Source organism: Rousettus aegyptiacus, unplaced genomic scaffold (genome assembly GCF_014176215.1).
Source record: "Rousettus aegyptiacus isolate mRouAeg1 unplaced genomic scaffold, mRouAeg1.p scaffold_m13_p_2, whole genome shotgun sequence".
Taxonomy (NCBI): Eukaryota; Metazoa; Chordata; class Mammalia; order Chiroptera; family Pteropodidae; genus Rousettus; species Rousettus aegyptiacus.
Window position 1 is genome coordinate 47,104,390 of NW_023416295.1, and position 24,647 is coordinate 47,129,036.

General features: G+C 35.1%; 1 protein-coding gene across 2 annotated transcripts in view; it reads right to left on the bottom strand.

Moving 5' to 3' along the window:
- Positions 1-2,607: 2,607 nt before the first annotated feature.
- PDK1 (pyruvate dehydrogenase kinase 1) overlaps positions 2,608-24,647 on the bottom strand; it is a 32,130-nt gene continuing 10,090 nt past the window's right edge. For both annotated transcript variants that reach the window (XM_016135108.2, XM_016135101.2), the window contains 4 exons: positions 22,900-22,998; positions 13,174-13,284; positions 9,783-9,896; positions 2,608-7,740 (listed from right to left, as the gene is read on the bottom strand). In XM_016135108.2, the coding sequence (XP_015990594.2) occupies positions 7,600-7,740; positions 9,783-9,896; positions 13,174-13,284; positions 22,900-22,998 (465 nt within the window). In that variant the 3' untranslated portion in view covers positions 2,608-7,599. The remainder of the gene's footprint in view (positions 7,741-9,782; positions 9,897-13,173; positions 13,285-22,899; positions 22,999-24,647) is intronic.

The following is a 24,647-nucleotide window of genomic DNA, read 5'->3' on the forward strand; positions in this document are numbered from 1 at the left end:
TAAAGAAGTTATTGGCAGCAAGAAAGCTCAAATAGGAATTTTACTTCTATAAGTCCTCTTCAGCAATTCTGAGGAAGCCATGGAGGTGTGCTGCTCAGATCTCCTTTCAGAATTCACTGGGTAGCTGAAGACTGAATTAGCTGAGAGGCTCCACCTGTCGGTGACTTCAGGCTCTGCTTCAGCTTTCCAGCCAGGCCCCTCCAGGCAGTGACAACATGGCGAGTGTACCCACCATTTCCGACCCGAAAGGCGCTCCTCCTGGCAATCTCTGTCCTGGATCCTCATTATGGAGGCCACGAGTGTCAGACCTGCATCATGGTCTAAGGCTCAATACCATTTCCTCAATTAATCTCTAAATTTTGTTCTAGTTACCCATCGGTACTTTTTTCCCCTTACTCTCAGTATCTGTGCTCTCGGTATCTGCTTCCAAGTACACAACTGACACTTTTCTGTAGCAAGGGCTTTAATTAAAACACTATGTAACAGCATTTGTTTTTACTGACATGCTATATGTATATATATATAATCGTGTAGATGGCTGAAGTCCGCCATGGGAAAAACATACTGGTCAATCTTTAAATCAAACCTCGGATTCACAGAGTAGTTAGTGATTGAATTTAGGAGAGCATAAAAGCATTCCCATCATAAAGGACCTTGGATTTGAAAAAAAATTATCAATAGCTTGAAAACGCTTTACATTTAAAAAAGTTACTTGTGGTAGCGATCAATGTAGAAAACTTCATAACATCATTACTTTATAATACTGATACTAATGGCTATTATTTATTGAGTACTTACTATAAGCGAGAAATGTGCTAAGCATTTTACATACATTATTCCATTTAGTTCTAGAGGCTGATGTCTAAACAATATTAATTCATGAAATTAATCGCTCTTAAGAGTTTCAGCTTTAGCCAGGAAATACATTAGCACTGGGTTTGGAAATTGCTATCTTAGCTATATAAGGAACATATTCACTCAAATGTTAATGTGTAATGGTAGATCTTGGGAACAGAGATGCTATGATGCTCGTTAGCTTAGTCCCGTAAAGTGTACATCATACAAGGAATTATGACCTTTCTAACTACATTATTTATCCAGAAAAATACTATTTTCTCTATGTAAAAATAAAATTACATTTTTAAATTGTCTTAGAAAATTGACACAATACATCTATTTGATATACCTATTTCCATCTATGCATTTCTTTTAAAATCTGACTCACAGAATTAGATGTGAAAAGCATTAATCATTCTTATCAAGGGGAATGTCGAGGATGGAAAAGTTGCCTAACAGTGGAGTCAACAGCATCCGATGAATGGGGTTGAATTTTCTGATGCTTTTCCTGTGTCATAGATGCTATCATTTTTCTTTGTTAGCTTATATTGATATTTTATTGTTGAACTAGCATATATGCAATAAATTCCACTTGGTTATGGTATATACTTTTTTAATACATCGTTTGATTCAATTTGTCAATATTGTATTAAAATTGTGGCATCTGGATCCTCAAGAGATGTTGGTCTGTTTTTGGTGTTTTTCTTGTGGTACTGTCTTTGTCTGGTTTTGGTATCAGAGTAATACTGGCCCTATAAAGTGAGTTGAGAAGTGCTGCCTCCTCTTCTATTTTTCTGGAAGAGATTATGTAAAACTGACATTATTTTCTTTAAATGTTTGGTAAAGTCTTCAGTGAAACCATTTGGGTCTGGAGATTCTTTTTTAGAAGCGTTTACGTTAATGAATTTATCTAATGGTTAAAGGACTATGTAGATTGCCTAGTTCGTTCTGGTTGAGTTTTGGTATTTTGTGGTTTTCCTCCTGATTGTTTTGGAAGAAAGTAGGAAAATATTCAATCAGAAGGTCACATATAATATGAAGACCTTAGTAGCAATTTTGTAAGCTTATGAAGTATTTTATGCCCTGGATTTAACTATGAACTTGTCAATCATAAATCTAAATCATTGTTGAATGCAATATTGAAGGGCTTTTCCTTCTTCTTCCACCCTAAATCTGATTTTATTGGTTCAGTTTCCCAATTATTACAAACAAATGATTCAATTTTTATGCTACCAAAACCCTAAGATCCTAATAAGCATTTTATTTGAATTCAAACATGGAGGTTAGAAAATGAAAACTTTTCTCCGCTGCTGAAACACTACTTTAGATGTGTGTCTGCTATTTGAACAGCTGTATTGGTCAGGGATATGGCAGATGGAAATCAAGTATTTCAAATAGAAGAGATTTATTGCAGGGAACCAATTAAACAGGTGACAGAAAACTGAAAGAAAACTGAAAGGCAATTGTGAAATAACCCAGATTAATAATTACAAGAAAATAATTTGTCAGCCCCACCCAGGGCTGTAGAACAAAAGGGAAGACATGTTACAAAAACCTAAGCTCCACAAGGACCACATATGACTTGTGCCTGAACCTCCAAGGAGGTGTGTGGCTGGTGCTCAGGACCCCGAGGGGCATTAGGGGCTGGGGCTGGGATGCCTAAATACACTGTACACCTATGTCTGTCAAATGATAACTAGAACTAGAGGGACAGCTAAATAGCGACACGGTTAACTCATTTCAGACAAGACAAATCAAGAAGAGCCACTGTGGAAGACATAATCCTGAAATAATTTATTACAGAATTCACAGCAAAGATATAGATGGGCAAGAGATAATTCAGCTGGAAAGTTACAAATTGAAAGTGAATGCCTGTGACAACTTGTACTCATCATCAAAAATCTACAGATTTAGCACAGGGCCTAGCACATTTGTGGAATGGATAATTCAGGTCACTTTTGGGACATTATTGCAAACATAGACAGCATGATAATCGTGCCTTACATTGATGATTTAAGGAAATGCATATTACCCCTTTTATAATCCTAGTATCCAGAAACGTATTATTTTTATTTCATTTCGTTTCATTTCATTTCATTTCATTTCATTTCATTTATTTATTTATTTTTTACTTCTTTGGGTTGTCTGGGAGAATTTCTTTTCTGTGTCTTTATTTTAAAGAGTACAGTGGATAGTTTTGTGCCTGCAGCCATAAAACTGTCAATTGCAGTAAATCCAATTCACTTCACTTAGAATATTTCTGAGAAAAGTTAGAGAAAAACATAAAATCTTATTTCCTTTATAGTAAATAAAATTTCATATTAATATGATACTTAACAGGAAAAAAAAGTTGTCCACACTGAATAGTAAAAGCTGTCTTTTACCTTGTTAAATTAAAGGCACTTAACCAAAGTACCATAATGTTCCCCCTTCCAAGAAAAACCAGAGTCTTCCATTTGACTGTATTCAGTTTTAACTTAAGAATCATTTTCTGGAAGCTCTTGAGTGTACAGGTCACGCATGGCATTACACAGAACACCACTGTATCTTTCTCTCTGAACTGAAATCAAGTGCTGCTATCTGCTGACTGGAAATAAAAAGTGCATTTATTGTGCTATCTCAAAAATATCCAGTATTAACTTCATCTCTTTTGAAAACATAGGTCTGATGCAAGGAAATTTTTAGTTTTGCCTATGATTACAAGTCACAATAACCTTCCATGATCTGGGAATGACCTGTTTTTCCATTATAGAAATTCAAAATGATACCATTTAATGTGGTTTATGAAAATGTCCAATTATCTATGAGCCTCCAAACTGTCTCACTAAAAATGAAATCCAATCAACCGAGTGGCTCTTAAATGATACAGAGATAAATTTAATTCCATGACCTAGAAAAGCCACCCGAGTGTGGTGCGTATGTTTGTCTTTTTACTCCTAGTGTTTGAATCCCTTAATGAAAGACATCTAAGTATAAAACTGTGGCAAGAATACTGTGTCTTTTTACATTTGAGTTAAACTTTAAAATACCCTCTCCACATAAACTCTTTCCTGAAGGAATTTTTCACCATTTTTAGTTTATTATAGATATCAATGCTTCAACTCAAAACTACAAAATTTCTTGATATTTTATGTGACAACTACAGGAAGTACACTTCTAAAGTTTCAGAAAATAACTCCTGAATAAAGACAACACTCAGATGGGACTTTCTTTGGTTTATCTTACCAATAAAAATTGTGTATTTTTGCTCAAAAACCTCTAATTTAACCAAGTAAAAGGTAGCTGTCACTATTCCCTGATATAAATAACAGCTTTTCCAAGACAAGAAAAAAAGACTAAAGTTTTGTAGCAAACACTAGCAATCGTCTTTTGCTGTTAAAAGCTTGTTTAGTGATTGCTAAAGAAATGTGAAGGCTCTAGAAAAAAAGTGGCTGGTATGATGTCTAATTCTTTCCAAATATGTAAATAGAACAAAGGTGCAGTAGCTTAAAAATGCCAGAACTAAGCAAACCAGTGGTGCCTTCTTTTTTGATACACAAAATCCTTCACGCCATTTATAGTATTGTTTCAAGTACATTGGGCTATACTGTAAGAAAATTAATTATTGGGGCCAGAAGTTAATCACATGATGAAAAGTTCCTCCAGCAAAAGTGATGCTTGCAAATGGCTGATTTTTGGCTTCATCTCTGATCAGCCACAGGCTAAAAAGGAACCATAACACTAAGAGTTTGTGTCCCCAGTTCTTTACCTGTGGTGTTGTGTTATGGAATTTGTTAGCTTTAACAACGAAGGGACAGCGTGGTACTATCCCGACAAACAGAAATAGGATAAGACTCTATCTTTGACCTGAGGAGTTTAGGACTGATTTTCAACTGGTATAAGCAGAGGAGTAAAGCAGGTTCAACTAAGACCTTTTCTACAATTACATTGTGAAAAGTTATTCAAAGAGCAGTTAAATACAACCTTTCATAAATCACACAACAGATCTTCATTTATGTGGTTGTTTGGTTAATAAAAATCTAGGATAACTCAAATCATACAAAACTCCCCCTCTGCTTTTCTCCATTAGAATATATACACTTTGAAAATCTAAGTTCAAAATACTTCCTCTACTGAAGATAACAAGATTTAGTGTAAGCCATTTAGCTATAAATTTTTGAATGTTTATAAAATGTTGACCCTTAATGATGAAAAACTTTTTTAAGAGGACATTTTCAAAATCTTTGACCCAATTAGATTTTCAAAATAAAAGTTGACCCATGTTTTCAGTTTATTGCCATTCACAAAACATTTTATAAAATAATTTGGTAGACTTCCACTTCACCATCTTCATTTAAAACTTCACAGTGCAAGAAACTGATTGCTATTGAGCATGAAGTTATATAAAGCCAACCAGTATTTTAAATATAGGGCAGAATAGTTTTATGGTTCTTCTTTAAAAATGTTGGCACATTCATTAAATGCCTAGGTTATAAAAATCACTTAGTATCAATTCTTATCCTTCAGTATATTTTTATATCTACATGATATCACATTAAATGTTGGTGGACAAAACAGTGTAAAAGTCTAAAAATTTTTGGATGGCACAACGATTTAAAACCAACTAGGAAAAAGCCCCCCCCCTGCCACCCCAAATAGTTCTGTAATTTTCTGTTCATTACCACAATAGCAAAGTAAAGAAACATTATACCTAAAAAGAAGCTAGAGGAAAAGATTTCACTGTTCTTTAGATAACACCATTTCTTATCTATTAAATAAAAAGGGAAAACTTTAATGGGGGGGAGTGTTTCTTAAGTAAAAACATCAAGTTCATGTCAGTTGTACAAATGTCTCATTTAGGAAAAAAAAGTAGATACTCTGATTCAAAGGATTCTAAAATATTTTATCATTATAAGAAGTGTAATTTAAAACTAAAAAATTATAACACATTGAATAAAAATCATCTATTAGCATCTCCTATTGTTTTTCACAAAATACATAATTAAAGAACAATAGGTTAGGTAAAAGATCTTTTTCTTCCAATATTTAGTCAGTTAGCTAAGAAGCCCTGGGCAAACCAATTATCCTGAGTCTCAGGATCATTATCTTTCAAATCAGGGTCCTGGACTAACTGCCCTCCAAAATTCCTCCCAATCTACAACTTTATATAGAGTTAAGCTTATGTAATCCTTTTGAGAATGAGGTGTTTCAACTTAATGTATTTTCCAGATAAATAATAAAGTTCTCCCATGTAAGTAGTAAAGCTGTTCTTTAAACATTTAAAATCTTCTTTTAAAATTTATTTTCAATGTATTTCCCTATCACCTTAAAAGATTAGATATGACTATCAGCGCAGTCTCCTAACTTCATGACCTCCCAGATCTGGCAGCGGACGGAGTGACCAGCAGATACAATTTGGGTCCTGGCTCCAATTCTGTGCAACTCTGGGCCATACGTTGAGTCTCAACACAAAGATGATACTACCTGCTCTGTATCTCTCTGTTTTAAAGCCCCACGGAATTTTCGTAATATACCAAAGTATCTATAGACTACAAAGTACCACACAAATGCAAAGGATTGTTATGATAAGCCCAAACTGACTGTTTCCTGCTAACGAAGTCTAGATATTTCTCATAGAATATATGCTCTTTGTCAAGACTTGCGCATTTACGGTTCTGATCCTTCGGTTAACTGCTATTCTCCAGTAGTCATTTTGTCTCCTGCTTCTAATTATGCTTCTAATTGCACCAGGCTTGAGATTCAGCTTGTCTCTCCCAAAGTCTATAAGTCTGACCTTTAAATAGGTGAAAACAAAAACCTAAAAATGTCTGTTACTTTAGCAAATGTCGTAACATCATTACTTACTGTAAAAGAATGGTTCCCCCTAACTAGGTGATGCAGCAGACTCACTTAGGAAGTCTTTTAAGAGGATCCTGAGCTCTAGCCATAGAGAGTCTAATTCAACATGTCTGGAGTAGAACACAGAAAAGCTCTTTCTCAAAAGGTCCCCCAGGTAATCTCAACAATTGATAGTTGTTTTGGGGCCTCATTGCTTTGCCCTCAATTTCTTCTCTAGAATGTTAGCAGCTGTTAGTTTGTTTTTAGTACAGAAATTTCCGCTCACATTAATCACAAGCAAATTCAAAGTAGAATGCTCATGATCCTGGCTTAGATCCAAAGGGAACTAGTCATTCCGATCCTCTGCAGTAAAATTTTAAAATGATAAATCAACTTCAGAGCTAAGACAATGCATGTAGATGCTGAAAGGTGGCTGGTTCTATCCTCACAAGACAACCATTTCTGCTTTACCTGCAGTTAGTCAGTGGTAAACATGAAGACCATCTGATTACAGTTTCCACTACTAAATAAAAGATGGCAGAACTCCCACGAACAACAGAAAGATGACTAACTAGCTAATCAATATAACTAAGAAAATGTTTCCAGCAGACTTAAATGAACAGTATTCTAAAAAACCACACAGCTTCCTGTAGAAACCCAAAGACTTCTACTCTTCTGAAGTCTACAATAAAGACAAAAGTTGACCAAAACTAGTTGTTTAAAAATATGTTCAATTAATTGTGAAAATATGTGTCAGATAGGTACAATTTCATCCTTTAGGAGGTTTAACAGGCATAAATGGAAATCAGATTCCATTTATTCTACCCAAATAGTTAATTGTGAAAAGAACACATGAAGTATTTGGTATAATGTAGTTCTGAATACTATCCCTTCCGAATTTAATACAAAAGCCACAGGTGAATTTCCCAGGTGTCCCAAGTGTATCTAGGCACTGCGGAATGTTGTCATGTCTTTTGGTTCCCTGCTGGGGACACACCAGTCATCGGCCTCGTGGTTGGTGTTGTAATGCTTCCAGGCAGCTTTGTTATATACTGGGAGTCTTTCTATTGAGTCTGTCGACAGAGCCTGAAAGAAAAGACAGACCTAAGTCTAGCATGTTTTTAGAATCCATTACTTGAGAAAATATACAGTGGCAAAAAGGTTACACAAGTTAAACAATACTGTATTTGCTTTGTATTTTATTAATCTTAACACTATCTCCATACATATTAAAATAGTGTATATATTTGAAATGTGTTACTAAGTCTATGGTACTGTCTGGGGTGCATGTTGACTGAGTGTGTTGCTTGCAGTAATTCTCCAGCCAGCCTGGAAGCCACTGGATTAAAATTTTACACAGGTGTAATAGACACTTCTTATAAAACATTACCCAGAATGGAAGTTGGTTAATTGAAAAAGTCGTGTACGTATAAAAGTATAAAAACTGACATATGTACGTTAATTTCCATAATGGTACAATCATTTAATGAACTGTATTTTAATTATTTATTAAAAAATAGTATTTTTTTAGTATAGTCACTGTACTTTAAAAATTCAACATATTATCATCAGTAAATATAAAACTATGTCTAAGGCATCTTGGCTTTTGCATGGACCATCCTTGGCCCTGGGTTTGATCCTGTGCCTTTTCCTCCTACTATTAAAGCCACCAATTTCAGTTATAGCATATATGATTTCTATATCACACATAATTTCAGTTTCCAACATATCATTACATATAATTCACTATCCTATGTCAGCTTCCTGTAAATCACTGGAACCTGAGATAAACTATCTTCCTCACTATCTTATTCAAGTTGGGATATTTCAATAGAATTCCAACCTTAAGCCACAGGCATTCCCCAAGATATAGAAAACATTGAACTGTAAATTTCATCCTGATAATGCTAAGGAAAGTCTTTGAAGTTGAAGATTTTAATGATTCTATAAGACTTCCTGCCATCTACTTCTTCCAAAATCGAACTAAAATCCTTTCACCTGCATATTCTTTTTAACTATGCCAGAACTGCCAGCACTCCTTGATCTATAGGCTGGATCAAAGATGTTACATTTGGTGATAAAAAAATTGCCTCATGTTGCCCTTTTTAAGTTCCTTACAATTGAGATTATTTTATTTTTTTTTTTAAAGGAACTATTATCTTGAAAGAATTTAACCTTTTCAGTTAAATTTATTTTTTCCAATATAGTCTTTGGCATTTCCTATAAAACAGGTGCCATCTAGTGGCCAGAACAAGAAACTAGAGTCATTAAATTAGGTGCCATCAGCCCACAGCTTAAACCAATCAATCTAGTGAACAGATCAGGCTCAGGGCTCTCCATCCCTGTAAAACTTACTGATCTCTGCCTAAACACATGGAACATGCCAGGCCAGTAGGCTCAGTGCTTCTGTTCCTACCAGGTGAGCTACAGGCTTACCAAGAGTCACCTGTGCTTGTTCTCAGATCTATTTATGCAAGTCCACCTGTCACTGTAAGTATGAAATTTAATCAAGCATTACTTAAACAAAGTGCCAAAATAAATGAGGAAGTTTCTTTGAAAACTAAGATGAATGCTTTAGAAAGATTTATGAGCAATGTCACATAAAAATTGCTATCAAATCAGAGTCAGAAGACATCTATCTGTAAAGGACTGCATAAAAATCAAAAATAATTATGTACTTCGTTGTTTCTTTACAGAAACCAAAAAGAAAACAAACAAACAAACATGCATTGTGAGGTACAGCTTCTGCAAGAAAGATAACTAAGGCTTTAGTCTCCAGAGCAATATATGAAGAAAAGGCCTTGGCAGTACATCAAAAGACTGGTGGATATACATCCATTAATGTGTCTTATATAAAAGTTAAATTTGTAAGTTATAAACTTTTTATGATTCCTCACTTTAACTCAATTTTTTTTCTATTAACAACCATAGTCCTGATCATTATGGATAAGAGCAGATCTTTTCCTGCAGTCAAGGAGATCATTTGTCAAAACGGATGAGGTCCTATGTAAAAAGCCATATACTTTTAACAACACGAGGTAGAGGAAAACTTCATTACAGTTAAATACTGGCATCTTTTCTTCTAATCAAATGAAGTCTCATTCCCTTAAAAAGACTATCATTACTACCTTAATGTAGATCACTGCATCTGTCCCGTAGCCCTCTAGGGAATACAGCTTTAGGTCTCCTTGGAAGTACTGTGCATAAAGACGGGAGATAGGCAATCCATACCCAAAACCAGCCTGTTGCATGGAAAAAAAGAAAAAAGAAAGAAAGAAATTCTATTCAGAAAGCCACACAGAAATACTTTTCTAATGAAAATAAATGCAACTGAGTACCCAGGGCTAGGAGAGCCTGCATCTGACAGATCTGCTGATACTTAAGTACCGATAACGATGCAGCTGAGGCCCAGCTGAGAACCACATTAGACGACTCCCCTCCAATCATTCAGAAGTCTTCATTTCCTATCAATGACTTGTGGAGGTCTAGAAGCAGCATGTTACTTTTCTTCACTGGCCTGCTCTAGAGTATCCCAATACTGCTTTGGGCAATATCATGTAAAACATGTTCTCTCTCTTAGTAGCAAGAGTAGAAAAAGCCTTGCTGCAGCCTAAAAGATATGTCTCATGACTTTCATACCATGAATGTCCAGCCCGTGCTCTGAACCTGGAGAGGTCCTTAATAGGTCTACCTTCTTCCTTCTCACTGAAAGGTCACTTCCCTGCTTAAAATTCTTTAAAGCGCAGATCCCCCCACCCCACCCCTCACCTCCAACCTGTTGCCATGAGATAAAAATCCAAGAGCTTTCAAGATCAGGTAAGATCAGGTCTCCACTCCCCACTTTCCAGTCCAGCTGAACTAAATCTCCTGATCTTAAGTTCCTCAAACGTATCATGTTATTTTTCACTTCTCTGTCTTTGTTTATCCTGTTCCCAGTATTGGTAATGGCCCTCTTTACCTACATAAATTCTACTGATTCTCTAATACAAAGCAAAACATTTAGATAAATGTGAAAATGTTTGTTTTTTTCACCACGTCAGATGTTCAATGACATTCTATATTACACTTTAGTTAGGAGCTTATGTGGACTCGGGAATCAGACTGCTATTAACAAATTCGGGCTCTAGCTTTTCCTGCCTCCACCATTTATTACTTGATTTTTCTAACTAGAGTTTCTTTTTGCCCCTTCAAATCAACTATTTATTCTTCACACTTCTTGCCCTGGGAGGCTGACCTGAATGGATGATGTTAGTGAATTCCAGTGCACTCTGCTTCCAGTGGGTCAGGCCAATGGGGAGCCCGATAGGAGTTTAGAGTCAAGTCGGTAGGAGTTTAGAGTCAAGTCGGGCCATTCACTCCCCTGCTCCCTTCCCACTGAGGTCATCGCCTCCCTCGGGCACGGTGGGCCCCTTGATAGTAAGCAGCTGCTTCCGCAACCTTTCTTTCTTCTGGGTTCTGCTAATTTCTCCTCTTCCCTTTGATTCTGGCTGGTGACAGCTCTACTGGTGCTAGCCCTGGATTCTTGTACTATCCCTACTCATAGCGCTGTAATTTGTCTCTTTTTAAATAAGCCTTCTTTAGTTATCATAATTTGAATGAGCTCTTTTCTGTTGGGATCCTGAATGATACGTTAATTTGTTCCAGATATGGCCCCAATCAAACTGCACGAGCAGGTGACTCAGGATCCCATGGTGCTTTATCTACTTTATCACTGCCTCACCCTCAACCACTCTTAGGAACAGGCGGGGCTTCCTCTAGGAATAGTTCACGGTGAAGAAAAACAGCATGAGCCTGGTCTACTGATGGAGCGTCACTGTATGCCAGCACCAGCCAGAGCAGACTGCATTTTCACTACAACCTCTCTCATGCGCAGGAGAAAGTAAATCCTACCAGTAGGCAAACTTGAGGTAGAACCCCTACATGGACTCGCAGGCAGTGGCAAACAGACTGGCTGGTCAGGGACTTTGAAAGAACAAAATTGCATAACTGATGAGGAGGTCTGAGAGAGAGGAACATCGACGGTCTTCTCTGAATGGGCTTACAGTGTGAAGATACTCCGTTCATAGAGATACCCACCAAAAGGCAGTCACAGAGAGGAAGTGCTCAGTAATCAGGGAGACAAGACGACCCCTCCTGTGTGTGTTAGGCAGCCTTTCTCCAGCTGCCCCAGTGCTTGCTTACTGGGTCCACTTACAAACTGGTCACGACACCAGGAAGGAGGCTCTGAAAGAACTTAATAGTCTTCCCCTCAGTGAGGCTGTGTATCTACATAGGGGAGCCTGTGCCATGGCAAGCCTCCCGTTCTCTTAAAAATTCACATAAATTTTACATCCTAAACAAACACATGGCATTTACTGTGTGCCAGGTACTACAGAAAATATTTTTACATATGGTAATTACTTAATCCTCACAATAACTCGATTTTTAAAGTTAAGAAAACTGTGGTTTTAAAGGGTAAATAATTTGCCCAAAGCTACACAGCTAGGATGTGGGGGAGTCAGAACTGGAACCAGACAGTTTAGATTGAGTCTAGACTAGTACGCTATGCCACTCTCCAGAAAAATTCTACAATATCTGTTTACTACAGAAGCAGTATATCCCATGTCTCCCATTACTTTTCAGGGTAAAATCAGAATCTAATAAGATGCTCATGTTTATTATTTGACCTTGTCTGTCCCTTGGCACGTGGATGCCTACCCTGGGCATCATATATCTCAAGGTGAGAAGCACATTGCTAGAGCATTTAAAAACTATATTATAATTGTAGCTACAGAATTTATCTGCCTAATAGGTAAAACTATTAGAATGAAGTTCTTTTAGAAACTTTCTAGAAAGAGTCTAAAAAGGATTTACATAATCCTGTTTCATCAAGTTACAGCGTAACTGTGCACATGACAGATAATTTTCCAAGCCTAGAAGAACAGTTCTTCCAGAATTACAGGTCGGAGATTTGGCAAAGTGCTCTTCTGGGGTTTAGAGGACAAAGATGGAGTCAATTCAAAAGCTAATCTTATTAAACCTAAAAACAGGTGACTAAAATCAATAAAAAATACCAGCAAAACAATGATAATTTGTGCCATTTCCAGGTTGGTGACTAAACTAATCAGAACTGTAGTTTTATTTCTGAGTCTAGATATGAGAGCTTCCTAATTGTAAGTACCTGAGGGGAAAAAATCAACACTGACAATTAAATTAGTGTGGACCAAATACCACTAAAACTGCTAATTTAGTCTTCACATTAGAAATAGTATATCAAAATGTGGTTAACCAAATGAAAACTACTCACATGTCACTATCAAGCTTGGCAATGAAACCTCTAAAACAATACTTTGTTTTGTACTCTTTGATTAAAAGGAAAAAAAGAAAGACAAAGCCTGTTTAAATTTAGAGGAATTTTTTTTTTCTAATAGCTTCCCTTCCTGTATATGGTGTAGCCTACACGATGGCTTAACTGATTTATTTGGTAACTGATTTATTTTTGGCAATTCACAAAAACACACTTCATTCTTGATCACATACCAGAGGTGCTGCTCGAGATGTCTCAACACGAGGCCGGGGTGCCGTTGAGTACATGTAGTTGAAGAGTCTGTCAATTTTCCTCAAAGGAACACCACCTCCTCGGTCACTCATCTATGATGAGAAAGGACCGCGCACTATGACCAAGTCCCAGAAATAGCAAAATACCAACACGTACTCGGCGTCACAGTTTAGCCGCTGGCTGGAGAGCACAGCTTTTCAAAATGAATACCGCACAATCCACAATCCGAGCTGTGAACGTAAACACTTCCCTCACTGCTGGACTTAACACAGCTCCTCATTGTGAGGGATTCTAACACATAACAAACTCCATCATAATGCAATTTAAGTGTTGTGGCTCTGTGTATATTTATTGTAGTTACACTGATAGTGTGATGTAGGGCAGAATGTGGCATAAACTAAGTCTACCTTAGACGTAAGAATAAATTTGTTATTCCTTCCCGGAGGCCAGTTTGGCAACCAGATGAAAAATGCACAAACCTTTTGCCCCAGCAATGTTTAATCCTAAAAAAATAATCAGAAAGGTTTGCAAAGAATATATGACAATATCCATCACAGCAATAGGGAGAAGAGCTAAAATTGGATTATGACCTAAACAGGGGACTATTTAAATTAATGTATATTCTAAAATAGGATACTATTTAGCCATTAAATATTATGTAGAACTGTATTTGGTATTTGAGATGTTCACAAAATATTATTAAGTAGTAAAAGTTATGAAGAAACACTTATAATATTCAAATTTTGTAAAAATTTTATTTAAAAAAGTCTGCAATGATATATAATTTTGTCAACAGAATTATAGTGATTTTCTTCAGAATTTTAAGTTTCTAAATTTTTTTCACAATTACTTTTATTATGGAAAAAGTATAATTTTCATATTTAGGGAGAAAAAACAGAACCACTTAATTGTGTTTTAGTCACAGATATTTTACTGCAAAGACTCCCAGACAACTTTCTGGTGAGTTCATAAGGGACATAAGTTTTTTATGTACCTTATTACATCATTTTCCAACTCAAATCATATGGTAGGCTGGATTTAATTTATTTATAAATTGTCCTCATTTTGTTTTCCTTCACAGTTAACATGTATTTATTTTCCTAGTTATTGTATACCTTATACTCTAATCTACTATTGCCATTTTCCTTTGTTACAAAATCTAAATTGATTCTACTATCTATAATATTAACAGAGTTGTTATATATAAACAAATAGGTTTTCAACATAGGCATATAGATATGCAGAGATAAAAAAAAACAGTACTGAAATGATAAGTATTAAAAAGTCAATAGGCTGGATGGCTTATAGTTGAATTTTTATACTATCTTCAAAAATCTTTACAGAATGCATATAAAGTAAGTCCTCATCATTTAATGTTGTGGATAGGTTCTTGGAACTGTGGTGAAATGACAATATAAGGAAACCCAATTTTCCAGCACGCTGACTGATATAAACAAGACATAAGTTCCTACAGCACCTCATCAACATTATAACTAAACAATGTTAAATAAATGATGTTATTCGAGGACCTGCTGTATATTACTTTCATAATGGAAATTACATAACTATTTTGATTTTAAAATAAAAATCTGCTTTGAAATATCATTTGAAGACTTGCCTCTGTTATATCTACATTTAGATAATTGCAGTATAAAAATATACAAGGACTTTATTAAGAACTTGTATGTAGTATTACGCTTGAAATTGTTCTCGGCCACAAATTCAAAGCCCTGTGAAGAGATTTAATTTTAGTAAGATGAATAAAGCACTCTGGATATTTTCTGAGATCTAACAATTTGTTAATTATTCATCCTTTAATTTAATGCTTTGCTGCACATTTGCTGGTAACATGAGTAAGAATTCTTAGAGTTCTCTAAATATTAATTAAGCAGACAACAAATTGGAATAGATATTAAGATAAAATGGTAGAACTTAATAAATATTTTCTGGTTTTCCTCAACCTTCTGGCCAAAGAGACTACAGCACCCAGCAGGTGTGAAACAAGAATGATTTCTCATACCATAGGCTAGTATGAGAAAAGCCGACAGTAGAGCAGGAAAGACAGAGGTGACTCAGAGAGATATCTTCTGATTACAGGTGAAGAGGGTAAACTAAGCCAGAGGAATGTAGTTAAAAACTGATAAAAGTAACCTCCTTTGCTTTGCAGCCAAAAACACAATAAAAACTGGAACCACCAGATTTTCAAAGTAGCCAAAAGTTTCCAAGAATGTTAGGAGATATTATACCAGGGGATCTGAGTTCTTTGGGAAAAGGGAGGAAGGAGATAATGGGAGGGAGGGAGGAAGGGAGACAGACAGACAGACAGACAGACATTTGGTTTGTATATATTTAAGACAAGAATGGCACTCTGATGATAAATACATTGAGAAAGAGATATGAAAATTAAACAAAAAATCTCTGATTAAGATTACTGGAAGAAAAAAAAAATCTAGACTCATGGGAACATAAGTCTATGCCAAGGAAAAGGAAAGAGATTTTGAAACAGGTAGGTGTTGGGGAGTAATGTCAACAGAAAGGCTGAAGAAGAGAACTTTGCCAATTATTTTTAAAGTTTTCTCTCTGTGCATGAAATTACCACTTCTCAATGTCATCTAACCAAGAGTTACCATTCCTAACTTCCTGTGCCCTATAACACTGAGCTCCCTGGGCTAGCTTATGTAAATTTCAGGTCCAAGGGAAATGAACCACTGCTAACTTGATGACAGCTCTGAAGGCAGGAAATTTACTAACCCTTAACTCACTCACCCAGAGCTTCTCAAGTATCTTACTCAACAGCTTTTTCAATGTCAAGTTTATAAAATCACCAACAGAGAATGAAATAAGCAAGACGTTCATATTTTAATTTAAAAGACATGTGGCTACAACATTTACATTATTTACTGAAGAAAGACCAAACACAAAATCTGAGAGCAGCTAGAGTTCTAAAACAGTTCTAAAATAATTCTTTCATAAGATTTTCAGTAGAAAGATAAAAGGTGAAAGATGTCAATACTATGAACTGAAAGAATAGGGGAAAAACTCAGGCCTTGATCTTGAATGTCTAGGGTAAGTGATGGAGATGAAAGCTCTACTGAAAATAATTAAAGCAAGCATTGGCCCCGTAATAACAGACCAGATGCGGTCATGCGATCTTGAATGTGAGGAAGAAGAGGATAGGTGGAGGCAAAGCCCTATATGCAGGTAGGGTTTTCACAGTGGCTTCCAGAACAGTCTGTTCAAGATCCTTATGAACCTTTAACAGCTTTATTAAAATACAATTCACATATCACACAATTCACCCATTTAAAGTGTACAACTCAATGTTTTTTAATATAGCCACAGACATGTACAATCATTTACACAGTCAATTTAGCATATTTTCATGACCTATCAAAAAGAAACTCCTGGATTCTTTATTGATTACACTCCTAAGCAACCACTAATCTACTTCTTGCCCCTTTATATTTGCCTATTCTGGATATTGCATAAAAATAGAATCTTATGATACATGACTTTTTGTGATTGGTTTCTTTCACTTAGCATAATGTTTTCAATGTTATAGCATACAACACTGGTCCACGTTGTAGCATAGACCAGTACTTCATTTTTTTTTATATAGCCAAATAATATTCCATTGGATAGATACAACACATTTTGTTGAGCGAGTCATCAGTTGATGGACATATGGGCTGTTTTCAGTTTTTGGCTGATGTGAATAATGCTGTTATAAACGTCTACATACAAGTTTTTGCTTGAATCTGTTTTTAGAGTATATATATACACATATAAAAGTGGAAAAGCTGGGTCATCAGGAACCTTTTTTTACACCAAATTATCTGAGCAAAGCCTGTCTATGAGCACAGAACAAGTCTCTGCTGAGTGCCTAGGAGCTCAGTAAACCCTGATCCATGCAGAGATGGGGGACCACAAGAAGTGAAAAGCATTGGCATCGGTATGCTAAAGCACAAGGAACAGAAGCAGAAAAAGGTACAAGAAAGATCATGCTGTAGCTTAAATGAAACCCCAAAACAGAAGACATATGGGACTTATTTTGAGTCAAGTAAACTTAGTGGGCAAGTAGCTGACACATAACTAACCAAAAAATAGACACACATTAGCATCTGGGCTTTAAAAAAGTGATGCAATCACATTACTTTTTCAGCAAACAGATGGTACTGCCATATATTTATTTGTGCCTCACCATTTTAAATGAACAGGCAAGAGAGATAAACAGAAAAAAGAAATTCAGAGGTAACATTGCAGACAGCAGAGATATACTAATTTTTGAGAAACAGCAGTCATTAATATCCTCAGTGATAAAAGGTAAAACAAACAAAAAAAAGATAAAACTAGAACAGAATACCATAAAAAAAAGAATAATAAAAAATAGGAGTTCTTGGAAGTCTATAAGATAGTGAACCTAAAAATTCAATAGAAGGTCTAGGAATTGAATTTAAAGTCAAAGAAATCTCATAGAGTAGAATAAAAAGTTAGAGATGACAGGAGAAAAAGAGATACAAAAAAATAGAGGATCATTTCATGAAGCCCAACATCCTCCAAATATGACTACCAGAAAGAGAAACAGTAGGGAAGTATCAAGGAAACAGTAGAAATTCTAAAATCTAATGGGCCCAGCCCAATGAGGAACAAAAGGCCCACACTATACCATTATGAAATTTCAGAACAGAGCTGAAGACATTAAAAGCTTCAGTTAAAGCAAACAAAACAACAAAACTTCGCAATTAAAACTGGTCACATACAAAGGAAAGGGAATTGGAATAAGCATAAGTCTTCTCAAAAGAAATAGCTGGAATGATGTCAGCAAAATAGTTATGAGAGTTCCAGAAAAGTCTCTCCTCCATCAAAGCACCAAAAAAGGGCAAAAACGGTCAGAATCAACTTTGTTCAGCTATGGAAATTAACCAAAATCTTGCAGCAATCTTGGGAGCACATAGTCAAGAAAAACAACAGTGAGATTCGTGGTGTTTTAACTTGGTTTATTCCCATCCCCATCAATAATATGCAATCACAGTGAAATCTGCAACCCAGTGCCACTGAACAGGCTGTCTATTTCTGACTTGATTCTGAGCTCCCAATGCAAAACATCTTGCAGCATCTACTCCCCATCCATCATCGGAAACATTTGTCAAAAATAGAGGTAATTGATTAATCAGAGGGCTGCCTGAGGCAGTACGCAACAACTAAGGCAAACAATAGGCTAACCAAAAAACTTAATAGGAAAAGCATGGGAAATGAGATGTTGTCCATAGGGGGTTAGAAAAACTCAGGGATATCCTGAGGTTCTGTATAAGCAGGACCTAAAGGTTAAGTAGAATTAACATTTTCAAATGTTCAAAGACTAACAATCAAGAATTCCATATCCAGCAAAATTCTTCAAAAATGAAGGACAAATGACATGCTCAAAAGCAAAAATTGAGAGAATTCATCACCGGTAGACCTGTCTTATTAAGAAATATTAAAGGAGAGCCTTCAGCCTGAAATGAAAGAACACTAGACAATATATCAAATCCACATGAAGAAAGAGCATCAGAAAAAGTAACTACATAAGTAAAAATAAAGGATAGTATAGTGTATTTTTTATTTGTAATATTTTCCTATCTTGTGTGAAAGACAAAACTACATAGATCAATAATTATAATAAATCTGTGTAGATGAACGTACAATACATAAAGATGTTTTATGATGTTTTATGATGATAACAGCACAAAAGATGGGAAGTGGAAGGGAAAGGATCTATATAGCAACAAAGTCTGTATATACTATTGAAATTAAGTTGGTTTACTCTGAACTAGATTGTTATATAATCCAAGGACAACAATTAAGAAAACAGACAACTCAACAGGAATAGATGGAGACTTCGATTCCCCACTTTCAATAATAGATATGACGACTGGACAGACGAACAAGGAAATAGAAGATTTGAACAACACTATAAACTAACGAAGCCTAACATCTATCTATCGAACACTCCATGCAACAATAGCAGCACACTCATTTTATCAAGTACACATGGAACATTCTCCAGAATAGACCACATGTTAGGCCATCAAACCTGACTCAATAAATGTGAGAAACGGAAAATCTGAATAGACTCATAACAAAGAAACCAATTGAACTAGTAATCAAAAATCTCACAACGACAAGCTCAGGCCCAGATAGCTTCAGTGGTAGGTTCTAGCAAATATTTAAAGAAGAATCAATGCCAATCCTTCACGAACTTCTAAAATATAGAAAAGGGGAACACTTCCCAGAGCACTCTAAAAGGCCAGCATTACCCTGACACCAAAACCAATAAATACCCTTTATGAATATCAATGCAAAAATCCTCAATAAACAAACAAAAAAAGGTAAAAAGTAAAACCTACCCCAAACCAAGAATGCAAGATTAGATCAACACACAAAAATTAATCACTAAAATATACCAAGTGAAGTCTAGGATAAAGAACAAAAACTACATTATCACCTTGATCTATACAGAAAAAGAATCTGACAAAATCCAAATCCTTTCATGATAACAACACTCAACAAACTAAGAGTAAAAGGGAACTTTCTCAACCGAATAAATGGTATCTATGAAAAACCAGCTAATGTGCTTGCTTCAGCAACACATACTACGAAAAATCAACTAACATTATACTTAATGATAAAAACTGAACGCTTCCCCAAGATCAGGAAAAAGACAAGGATGTCTCCTGTCTCCATTGCCATTCAGCATTGTACTGGAGGTTCCAGCTATACGAATTAAGCAAGGGAGAAAAAAAATCCAGATTGGAAAGGAAGAAGTAAAATTATCTCTTTTTGCAGATGACATGATCGTATACATAGAAAATCCTAAGAAATCCACAAAAACTATTAGAACTAATAAAGGAGTTTGGCAAGGTTGCAGTTACAAAATCAGTACACAAAAATCAGTTATATGCCTATATACTAGCAATGAACTGCATCGATCAATAGTTATAAACCCAAAAATGAAATTAAAAGAACAATTCCACTTATAATAGCCCCCAAAATAAAATACTTAGGAAAAAGTTTAACCAGAGAAGTATAAGACATATGCTGAAAATCACAAAACTTTGTTGACAGAAATTAAAGAAGATATAAGTGGAAAGGGTATGTGTTCATGAATTAGAAGACTTAATTAATACACACATTGAATGCAATCCCCATCAAAACTTTTTTTTTTTTGCACCAAAAAAAATCCCGTTTTTTGCAAAAATTGACATACTGATACTAAACTCCTTATAAAAATGCAAGGAACCCAAAATAGACAACACAATCTTCAAGTAGAAGAAAAAAGAAGATTCACACTTGTCAATTTCAAAACTTACAACAAAACTCTAGTAATCCAGACAGACCTAAGTAAGATATATAGAATAATGGAATAGAACTGAGAATTCAGAAATAAACCCATACATTTAAGAGCAATTGATTTTTGATAAGGCTGACAAGAAAATTCAATGGAGAATAGTTTTTTCACAAATGGTACTAGGACAACTGGATATCTACATGGGAAAAAAAGACCTATCTTAAACCTTTTACAAAAATTAACTCAAAATGGATCAAAGACTTAAATGTAAGAACTAAAACTAAAATTCTTAGAAGGGAACAGGTGCAAATTTTCATGACTTTGGATTAGGCACGTGACACTGAAATCAGATATGACACTGAAAGGGCAAGCAGTAAAAGAAAAAAATAGAATAATTAAAATTCCTCAAAACTAAAAACTTTTGTGTTTCAAAGGACACTATCAAGCCACAGAATAGAATATCTGCAAATCACATAGCTCATCAAAGACTAGTATTTATAATAGAAAATAGAACTCTCACAACTCAACAACAGACAACTACTATTTAAAAACAGAGCAAAGAATCTTAATTGATATTATTTCGTTAGCTACGCAAATGGCCAATTAGCACATGAAAAGATGCTCCATGTCATCCATCATCTGGGAAATGCAAGTCAACCACAATGAGGCATGACTCATACCCACTAGAATAGCTATAAAAACTTATAATAACAAGTGTTGGCAAAGGATGCGGAAAAACTGGAACCATCACACATTGCTGGTGGGAATGTAAAATGGTACAGTCACTTTGGAAAGCAGTTTGGCAGTTCCTCAAAAGTTAAACATAGTTACCAATAAGCAATTCAACAACTAGGTATATAATAAGAGAATTGAAAACCTATGTTCACAGAAAGATTTCTGCATGAATGGCAGCATTATTCATAATAAATGAAAAATGAAAACAAACCAATGTCCATCAATTTGATGAATGGATAAATGAAATATGTCATACCCATGCCACAGAGTATTTTTCATCCATAAAAAGGATGATGTATGGATATATGCTATAACATTATAGTAAATGGAAGAAGTTAGTCACAAAGGACCACATACTGTATGACTACATTTTTCTGCAATGTGCTGAATAGAGAAATACATACACAGAAAGTAGATTACTGATTACCAAGGACTGAAGAGAAGGGAAAATGGGGAGTGACTACTAGTGGGTATTGGGGTTTCTCTTGGGAGTGACAAAAATGTTCTGAAATTAGACAGTGGTATGGTCATACAACCTTGTGAATGGACTAAAAAAAAAAAAAACAACACTGAATTATACACTTAGAAACAAAAGGAACAGTAGATGACTTTAGAATTCTGCAAGATAATTATTTTCAATCTAGAATTCCACATGTGAACTTAAGCATTGAGAAATGGCAATTGAAGCGGGGTTGGGGGAGAAGGTAATTAGACAAGGCAATTAGCTCTGAGAGCTAATTCCTCAGCTACTTTAACAGAAAGCTAACATCTGTCATTTAAAATTTTTGAATTTCAGAAATATTAATATCAAAATACTACTTAAAAATATAGCAATACATCCAAGAAGAAATAACTGAAGGACTGTCTGAGTAGTGACCCACAAATGGCCAGGAACTGACATATTAGCATTTTATGCCCTCTGCAATTATTACTTTAAAACAAAATTTTAAACCATTATTTAAAAAAGAGAAACACTACTTACTCTAAGAAACTGGGCTATCTGGATAATGTAGTGAAAAATGCCTGGCACTGGGGTCATTTATCCGCCTTGTAACCATGACCTAATCACTGTCTTGGTTTCCTTACATGTACCTGTGCTCCTTCCTAACTAAAGAGTCATGAGAATCAAATAAAATAATTAAGATTGAAAAGCACTGTTTAAAAATGAAAAATTATGTACTGTCTACATAACACTACAAATATCTAAATATTTTAGATTTTATTTATCAAAGTAGATATCAAGTGGCTATTCATGAGCACTGCTAAAATGTCTGTGTCCAGGTTTTATTTTAACTTAAATCACCTGAATTAGAGACCAGACTAGAAACAGACTCAGGATAATTCCATTTCTGAATCCGATTTACCACTAGTCTGAAACTAAGGGTATTTACATTGTAAAACAGTTGTGATCAATTTCTAAAGGACAGAGGCCACATGCCAACACATCACAAGCACTAAATGATAACATGCCATACGGCTTTGGAGTAGAAATTGATAAGACTAGATAACTTCATTATCTGCCCGATAAATGAAGCAATGTGCTTAGCAGCTATTAGGGACTGGATTTCTTTCTCCTAAGATTATGTCTTCTAGAAATTATGTGCATGCTTGCACAGCAATTTAAAAAAACCCAAAGAACATTTACCTTCACAGTCAAATCTTCATTACCCAGTGTGACATGGACTTGAATAGGTGGGTAAACACCTTTGTCAGCATGGTATTCCATGGTTGCTCTCATTGCATTCTGAAATACATTAGGGATACATTAAAAATACAACTTTAAAAAAAGAGAAACTAATTTTAATTTCTAACTATGTATGTACTACTAATTTAAAAATATTTAATTCGATGGAAATATGCCAAAGAATCATAATTCTTACAACCATATTTAAAGAATTACTTTTTAAAAAAATTGTCGGTTTTGGGGTTTTGGAGGACTTGTAAGATATTTTCATTTAAAGATTCCAACCAACTTTTGCATATTTTGCAAAACCAGATGTCTCAACATTTTTAACTAGTTTATATTAAAGTAGAAAATTCTATCCAAATACCTTTACAATTTAGTAGGTAACAGGCAAAGCTTATTTTTGAAAAGTTTCATCTGTTTTTAAGATCCATTTTAAGTCATAAATTGCTTTTAGAAAAAAAATTTTAATATACTATTAACAGCAGTGGTCTAACTATGTAGAAATGAATCCAATCTACCACTAGCCTGAAACTAAGGATATTTACATTGTAAAACAGTTGTGATCAATTTCTAAAGGACAGAGGATACATGTCAACACATTGTAAGCACTAAATGATAACATGCCATGTGGCTCTGGAGTAGAAATTGAAAAGACTAGATGAAGTTAAAAAGGCAAGACAGGACTGAATTTGGCAATAAGGGTGGCCCTGGCACAGCAATCAGAATTCAGCATCCCTGAGGAGGAAATTCTACCCTATCTACCAAAGGCCATTTAAGACTAGGTTCCAGATGGAAGCCATTATTAGCAACATTATGTAAAATCTCTTATATAATATGGTAATGTTTCTTTTATTGAGTATCATGGAAAATAAGAACTTTATGTGACTGAAATATCAAGGGAAAAATTAGTTTTAATCATTTACGTGCCAATTGCTTACCCACTTTAGATTTTTGGAAGGTATATTCCAAAGGTATATTTGGAAGGTAATATATTAGATATATTCTTGCTATCTTAGAACAAAAGAGCATTCATGAACTCTTGCTGTTCTAAGACATTCAGTCAATTTTTCTCTGTTTCAGTGTATTTTTCTTTTTTGTGATCAGACTGAAAGCCACCTCTTCCCTCTTCTAGTTTGCTGCCGGGTAAAGACTTGTTAACTAAAGTAAGAGAGACTACACACAGGCTTGATTTAGGGTATCATTTCATAGTGATCCATACTGCTCCTCATCACCCACTTTCTTGTCTACCAGCAAGTGTGTTGGGAATAAAAGTATTCTCAATATTACCAGCATAATTTAGTTTTCAAAAATTGTTGTGAAGAGTAAATGTAACATTAGAAGCCACAACATTAGAAGTCATTTTAGAAATGACTTTCTAAAAAAAAAAAAAAGCATACATCAGTGGGGGTATGATCCGTTAAGGGTAGAAAGTTGAGAATCATTCTTCAAAATATTTTGTTTCATAAAAATACAAACATAACTTTATTGAGCACCTCTAATGTGCTACCATTGTACTGGACATTACGTATGTTATTCCCAATTGTCATAATAACCTGGATAATATTATCCTTATTTTACAGAAGAGGAAACCGAGGCTCAGAAAGGTTGAATGACTTGCCCAAGGTCACACACATTTTAAGTGGCAGAACTGGAATTCAAATGAGGTCTTTCTGACTCCCAAGTCTGAGCTTACAACCACACTGAAG